Here is an 8,079-nt window from a genome sequence, read left to right as displayed (position 1 = left end):
TGAATCTCATGGGGTAAACGTCTCACATTCTAAGGGGCATCATGAATAAATAAAACCTCTATGCCACAATCATCAAGACTGGATTGTCTGTGATAAAGATATCTATATCTATCTATATATGTTATATTTAATTTCCAGCTATGACATTTTACTTCACTATATACAAAGTGAACCTTATAGGTGATCATTTTTGTGCAGAACGTGTGGTACTGAATACCACATAGATAGACTCATGTGCACAATATATAGTGTCCAATCTGATATAGTAACATTGATTCTTTATCGAACAATAATCATCATTTGATATCACTAAATTTACACTTAGGGAGAGAAGAGATGGGGTCCAAAGCGAACAAGGAAATGTTTTTGTCAATAAATTCAAAAACATGCTTGCTGAGAGACTTCCTTCGAATCTCAAATATCTTAAATTGGAATGCTAGGTAGTGTGTTATAAAATATACCATGCTTCCCAGGATAGACTTTTTTATGCACTTAAATAATTGAGGAGAAGACAAATGATAGAACTCTATGCTATAATCATAATACAAAAATAAATAAGAGGTCTCCATAGCCGGAGTCTTCAATATTTCATTCCCAAAAAGCTTTGTAAATCAATAAAACTCTGCAGATCATAATAAAGCAATGAGGAGAGTCCATTTAAAGAATTTCATTCATGGATAAAACATCTAAATAAATAAATTAGAATCTACAAGTGTCCATTCCCTGTATCTATTAAAATTTATTTTTATCTTCTGTGTGAATGGATGTGTGCAAAATTGTCGTAAATAATTATGTGTGCATGTGTGCGTATGTGTGTGTGTGCATGTATTAAAGTGTGTAATACCTGGTTGATTCCGCGTTTGCCTTCTTACCTCAGCACCTATGTTCGACTCCCCTCTGGCTACACTACGTCCTGTAAACACGTGTTCATGTCTTGTAAACACATAACTACACTTCCTGTATCACCAAAATAAAAGCCCCACCTCTGACAATTTTTTTTTTTGCCTCTCCCCAAACGACGAGCCACACCTCGAGCTATCTTTGCCCTGAAACCGTGATTGAAGAAACAGATATTTCGCCCCCCTCCCCCGTACCCAAACCCCCCCCCCCCCCCCCCCACCAGCAGTAGACCTGTGATTCTATCCTTAAACAGTGAATCAGTAACGGAGATGCTGAACTCAAGCATCCCCAGGTGTCAGAAGCTTCTGTGCGCCCCTTCAGGTTGAGTCTCCATTTTTACGAGTGGATCTGGGCGGTGCTGGCGAGCAGCTTGTGCCAGCTCACCACTCGCTTACGTAGGTCCACTTTGTCCAGCCACACGTAGGCCTCGCCGATCAGCGTCTTCTTCATAAACTTGCCCCCGTTCGACACCAGGAACAGCTAGTGCCAGAACAGAAAACACAGCATGTCACACTGTTGAGTATTTATAGAAATACAAGGGTGATTGGTCTGTCACCCATGTAACAGCTTGCCTGTTAAGTGAGGAGAATATACGTAGAAAACAAACTATATATATTATTTTTTTTAACTATTTCAGATGAACAACCACATATTCATCCGCTGCATAGTGATTTTTAGCTATACAGTCTCCCTTCACCCACCACCTTCCCTTCCTATGTAAACAGTAGACATAGTACTGGGCAGTTAGTAGATGGGCATTTAGCTTTAGTGCTGTTACAAGTTCTCATTTTCTCACTTCTAAGATAATGTTAGTGTAGCCAGGTAGTCTGAGCAGTCATTATAAAAAGAACAAAGTCATCAGACAGGTATGACATTATTAGAATAACTACTCCCCTCAGTTATTATGTTCCATTTGCGCTCCCTAGTGGCGTAATTGAGAGAGCCATGTGAGCATGCGCCAACAAGTTTTTTCTGTTTTTTCTGCTTGCTGAGACCGGCACGAGCAAAATGGTAGCGCCAGTAGGTAGCTCGTGTGCAGAAAGTTGGAACGATCTAATCACTTTGATTGAAGTAGAAACTGGCAACGATAAATGAGAGATTCTTGAAAGCTGAAAGAGAAGTTACATAACAGCCACGGAGCTGCCGACTCGTCCAAACGGCGTTTGTTATCGAATATTCCGGTGAGTTAGCTGTTAGCTAAAAAAGCGAATTAGCACTGGTTGTTGCTAACCTTGATGATTGTTGCTTAGTCATATGTTAAAAAACCAGTCGGGATGAGCTAATAGCCTGATGAAGCTATTATTGGTATGGTTTCACTTGAATGTGTTGAATACTATACATTTAGGAAAAAATATTAAGTTAGTGGTTGGTTAATTCAGCTACAGGCAGAAACAATCAATGTTTTATATGTTTTCTGTCTTTTTGTCGTGACTGTTAGGTTCTTGGTAAGCTAGTTCATTAAGCTGGACAGATAAGACTAAGTTCTAAGCTAAAATGTGTAATTGAAATGTTGTTAAACGGTATAGTTATTGAGATGTGTAAGGATATTATGTATTGGTGTCCTAAGAAGAAACACAAGTGAACTGTTGATATGGACAACTGAGTGATTACTCTGCACGTTTTGTGCAGACTGGTTTTTTGTTGAGACTATACTACAGACAGAACTGTGCTGCTTGAGCCGCCGTCATCCCACTGCCTCCTGGTTCCATCTCCATCGTCACCATCTTCTCACCGCTCACTGGATCTTCGCCGCCATCATCATCTTCAATCTTCATCTCCACTACTCATCAGATTCAACCTTCTTCATCTTCTCCATCCTCTTGGGAGCCAGGATGGACAGTTTTCCTTGCTAAGGGTGGTGGTAGGAACTTCAATGCATAAGAAACTCAAACCAGGGTTGAACAAACATAAAGCCTGATTTCATAGTCCCTGGGTTATTTCTATGAAGGTATAGACTGTTTCATTTTGAGATCTTGTTTTATTTAATTTTTTTGTTGTTCTTGTTGGGCCTCAACATTTAAAAATTGTGGTTGAATGTACACTGGGTTTGAACCTAAATTGCATAGCTAAGATTGGTTGCCATAGTGAATAATTTAGTTAACCATATTAGTCTCTGTGGAAATTGATTATAATTTAGTCAATACTAGGAATTTTGTGCAATTTTGTTTCATGCCCAAGATGTGTACGAGTTTAATGTATTATTGTAGCAAATTGGGCAGTGTATGTACTGTAAATGGAAGAACATATGCAAGGTATTTGTTCTAACTGAAGGAAATAAGACAGGAAAAGAGAAACAATAATACACTACAGTTAAACATAAATGTATTTGGTTGTTGGTGTGAGTTATTAAGGAAAGGATTGAGTAATGTCATTGAGCGCTTCACTACTTCACCATATGCCCGTCTCCTCTTAGAACCTAGACCTTTAGATCTACCTGCAAACTAGGCGACGCGCGCTAGTAGGTTACATTAGCATGGAGCACAAATGATCTACATGAATGATTTTGGCGTCTTGGTTCTCATCACTTAATGGGTAAGCTGACCAATGGGCCGATCACCCAACAACTTGGTGTATTCCTTTAAGCAGACCAGTAGTATACAACACTAGTATACAACACTAGCCAGTGCTATGACACACTGAGTTCAGATACAGTGTGTGTAGGGAGGGATTACCTGTAGGGAGTGTCCGGTGGGGTTCATACAGAAGCGGAAGGTTTCGTTGAAGGAGGGTTCGCGGTCGTGACGACACACTCTGGTCTTCTTCTTGATGATCCTCTTCTGGGTGGCAATGTTCACCACGTACAGCTTCACATAAAGGTCTGCAGACACACACACACACACACACACACACACACACACACACACACACACACAGTTGATGTATAACATTGCTATGAGTGTGTCATTTGTGAGAGTCTTGGAACAGTAACCTTGTTTACACCTGGCATTATAACATGCGTCCTGGGTAATCGGATAGCGCCAAAACCATATTTCCACATGGAAGATGGGCCTTGGTCCCACTGACTTACTATTGAGGTGGGTGGAGTTTCATGTTGTTCTGCAGCCAACCAGTAGAGGGCAATAGAGTAGCCGTCTTTCCCAGGACTTCCGTGTTTGCTTAAGAAGGCAAGGCTGCATAAAATGCAGGTGCAAATGCACCCAAGAAACACTGAAGAGCTGATCACCCAAACCACTGCTAGAGGTGGTCAGGTGCATTTGGCCACATTAACAACCAAGGGTAAATGCAATGGGTCTTCAATTCACATAGTGCACACATATAAATGGAAATAAACCTTTGTGTGCAGATCCCACCAGGAAGCACATGCAAATCAAACAGGTGGCAGGCAGCTTGGATAGCAAGATGTAAACATGGAAGGAATCACTCAGCAATCTGCGTTTTAGCAAAGGAAAGAGAAATCTGATTTCACTGTGTACACCGGGCTCTGGGACCAGGATTGAGAACTATGTGACACAATCTGGATACAAGTCAGGTTAATGCCAGATGTGAAGGGGACCTATGTGACTGTTGTGGCTTTGTGTGTGTGAGTGAGTGTGAATATGAGTGTCAGCGTCATCATTATGTATAATTAGGGGTATGACTGCTCAGATTCAACTGTTTATTTTTGTGTGTGTCTGTTTTCATATAGATGTGTGTGTTTGTGTGTGTGCGTGCCTGCATGTGAGTGTGTTTTCATGTGTCTAGCTATGTTATGTCCAGTACCAGGCAGGTGGTCTGGAGACTTGAACTTGTAGGTGATGTTGCGACACTGGAGGATCTCGAGGACCAGATGCTCTCCCTCCGTCTTCATCTCCTTCTTCAGAGCGATCTTTATCTCCCCCATTACCTGGGTCTTACCTGGACACACACACACACACACACAGACTGAGTCAGTGGGACAATCAAATACACAGTTCATATAGGTTTGAAATTGTTCCCTTATTAATGGCTTTGGCATCATTGTGCTCCCAGTATATTTATTTCTAGCTCTGCTTCTTCTTCTTCTTCTTCTTCTTCTTCTTCTTCTCTCTCTCTCTCTCTCTTTCTGTTATTGAGGCATTCATGTATCTGCCCTGTCTATATGAACAATGCCCTCTACTGGACACTAAATGTACTCTCACCATGAGTAATGGCAAACATGGCCTGAAACCAATCACATCTATTTGTTTAACAAGGACGCAGAGAAGTTATGAGAAGCTCTGACTGGCCTCCAGTTGCCTTGGCAACTGAATAGAAATGACATTTTTGAAAGCTAGGTCAACAAGATCCTGGCAAACAGTAATGGTAACCTGATGAAAAGTGCTTGTGTGTGTGTGTGTGTGTGTGTGTGTGTGTGTTACTAGGAGAGAGAGATACATCGATAGCTAGAGAGATAGAGAGGTACAGGTCGGTACTGTAGGTAGTGAGAGTGAGTGAGAGTGAGGATGAAAGTGTTAATGCTTTCATCCATGTGTGTGTATTAGGCCTATGCTTCAGTCTGACATTGCATGAATGTTTCTTTTAAATGTGACTGTGAGTTCTGAGTCCGTGAGTACTCCCTCAGCTCTTTTCTATCTTTCTCAGGTCGTGTCACGCTGTTCCAGACTGTCATGTCAGTCACTGCTGTCACCTTCACATTAGTCATATTATAATAACAACTCAAACTGCAAGGTTGCAGGGAGGTAAGAACGAAATAAATCAGTAAAGAGAGAGCGATGAAAATAACCTGTTATTGCGTAGGCCTACATATGATGGCAGTGACGCAGGGAGGGAGAATGTAAACTGCTGGAAATGGAAACAGTGACATACACGCATACGCAAATGCATGTATAGACTCAGTAGTGATGGATGTTTTTCAATACTGATACCATTTCTGGTCGGGAAAACCTGAAACCAGCTTTAAAGCAAAACTTTTTCAATGCCTACCTATGTTGAAAGCATGTTTCATTAACAGAGCAATTTATTTTCTCTGTAACACTGCCATTTGCTTATGATCTAAAAAGTTTAAGTCTATACTGCAATGATTAATGTCCATAAAATAGTAGAAAACTTGAGATTACTTTCTAAGTACTCAACATAATGAAGCATTTCAATTTCTTAAGCCTTAAAAAAGCAAAACTTGGTATAGTATGTATGTTTTTTCAATACCCAAATGCATCAACGCAAGGAATTATGAACACACACACACACACACACACACACACACACACACATATATATATATATATAATTATCTAACCTTCGGAGTCACTGTGTCCCATGGATGATTTCATCACATCTGTGCCATTTGGGATCTTTCCACTGAGGGGAAAACAACATGCTACTAGTTATAAAATCATACAACTATTTAATAATATGACACCCTGGAATGTTTCTATTGCTTTGGATGGAGGTAGGTGTGCTAGACTGTGTTGAGAGTAGTGAAGGGGCTGACTGTGTGCTGTATCATTACTCAGTTTAGCATCAAATAAACATATTTACATCACATCAAAAAGTGTGAAGCTAACAGGGCTTTAATAGAGATTTAATGAACTGAATGAGCCAACTCACAATCGGGGCACCTGGAAGATGGCACTGTCCACCTCGTTTGTCTCTCCCTCCTCATCCAATAGGCTGTAGGCGCTGCCACTCAGACCACTGTCCAATGAGGCTGCTGTGACCGGGGCATCACCGGACCTGTAGCTCGACCGAGCTGTGTGGAGGTACAACCACACCCATCACGAGAAAGAGAGAGAGAGATAGGAAAACCGCACCTCTAATAGGGTCCAAGAATGTGCAAACTAGGGCCAAGAAGCATTAGTAAACATCAATTTACTATTTATTTGAGCAATTCAAAAGCCATTATATCCAATTTACCAGTTAAGATAAAACTCCAACGCCCCAATCAACTTCTCTCTAACTTGCGTAAGGGAAGCTTATTCAAAACACCAAACTGAATTGTAATGAATAGCACACAAACACTGACGACTAGCGAGAAGCATGTGGACAAATGTAGCGTACTTAGCATCTTTCTCTCAGACAAAGACAAGACAGTATACTTATTAACTCACATAGAAAGCATTAACATGAAACGGACAAATAAATCCAGAGAAATATTACACATATATGTAAACGGAAGACCAAACAAGAGGCACGTAGACCCTACTGACATCGTTAGTTATCTGTATGAAAGTACTAGATGTTTATAGGAACCTACCATCTCTGTCTCACTATTGGTGTAGTTAAAACATCTAATCAAAGTGAAATTACTACCATATCACTTTCATATCTTGAGGAGTTAAAAGGCTGTTTATGGATATCCATTGTTTTAATATAAGTTTAATAAACCTGTTTATATGTAGTACATTTTGGATGCACTCCTTAATAAAAGGCAGACTGTTTCTATTTAAATGTTTTAACACTTCAACAAAGTGATGCCATTGCTCTCCAACAGTTGATAAGGCAGTGAGGTAGAATATGAATGATGTGAAATGCGTGAATGTGGTGCAAAACAGGATCCATGCCGACACGCTTCTCTCTCGGGCCGCTCAACACGATGTAACTGAAGGACTGAAAAAAGTTCACTAATACCACTTGAATGAACCAATGGGGAGTCGTGACGCAGCAGTTGTGGAAGTGGCACAGTGTTAACTGTCAATGAATCATATCACAGTTGGAGACATTCATTTCCTGGTATTAGTGAACTGTGTTGGCGGCCGTTAAGCAATTGTGTCTCGCTGCATGAATCTCTGGTGATGTGGCTGAGTGCAACTCTCTCTCTCCCTGTCTTTCTATCTCTCTTTTTAGCCTTGCAGACTTCTCTCTCTCTTTCTGCAGGTGTGCGTTAGTAGTATCCCATCCTCTCTTTCTCTCACTCTCTCTTTCTCTCCTTGCTCCATCTGTGCTTCAGTCACACGACAGAGAGGAGACTCTTGGGCAAACTCTCACCTCCGGTGGTCTGCGGCTTCTCTTCTGACATGGCTTTCCTGAGGGTCAGGTGTCTGCCGTCTGCTCTGCTCCCTTTGGCCGACACAACCGATGGCAGGGCAGGCAGCCAATCGGACTGGGCTCTCTGAATGGTGAGCACGCCTACTACGCTGTGTCTGTGCTGCCTCAAAGAGAGGCGGCCTCTTTGGCCTGGGCGGGCGGTGTTTTTATTTTCGCAGGCGCAGATCGGGGGATCACGCCAGGAGACAAAGGTCATGGCCGGTGGGGTCAAAGGTC

General features: G+C 41.5%; 1 protein-coding gene across 1 annotated transcript; it reads right to left on the bottom strand.

The window, feature by feature from the left end:
* Nucleotides 1-1,236: 1,236 nt before the first annotated feature.
* On the bottom strand, nt 1,237-8,059 carry LOC139663159 (protein piccolo-like). The gene is made up of 6 exons (XM_071541722.1): nt 7,804-8,059; nt 6,427-6,568; nt 6,116-6,177; nt 4,621-4,755; nt 3,573-3,718; nt 1,237-1,380 (listed from the first exon to the last, which is right to left on the bottom strand). The coding sequence occupies exons 1-6, from the start codon at nt 8,057-8,059 to the stop codon at nt 1,237-1,239; spliced, it is 885 nt and encodes a 294-aa protein (XP_071397823.1).
* Nucleotides 8,060-8,079: the final 20 nt, after the last annotated feature.

Source organism: Centroberyx affinis, unplaced genomic scaffold, assembly GCF_046629955.1.
Source record: "Centroberyx affinis isolate AG114_WGS23_722 - 3 ecotype Tasmania unplaced genomic scaffold, CSIRO-AGI_Caff_v1 ptg003935l_1, whole genome shotgun sequence".
Classification (NCBI taxonomy): Eukaryota; Metazoa; Chordata; class Actinopteri; order Beryciformes; family Berycidae; genus Centroberyx; species Centroberyx affinis.
Note: the sequence above shows the minus strand (reverse complement) of the source record. Positions and strands in the feature narration are given on the sequence as shown.

Excerpts from the sequence above, each read along its gene's own strand:
- LOC139663159 (XM_071541722.1), bottom strand. The coding sequence starts at position 8,059 with ATGACCTTTGTCTCCTGGCGTGATCCCCCGATCTGCGCCTGCGAAAAT. Across the intron at positions 6,569-7,803 it reads GAAGCCGCAGACCACCGGAG|CTCGGTCGAGCTACAGGTCC; the intron begins GTGAGAGTTTGC and ends ACCTCCACACAG. Across the intron at positions 6,178-6,426 it reads ATCTTCCAGGTGCCCCGATT|TGGAAAGATCCCAAATGGCA; the intron begins GTGAGTTGGCTC and ends TTTTCCCCTCAG.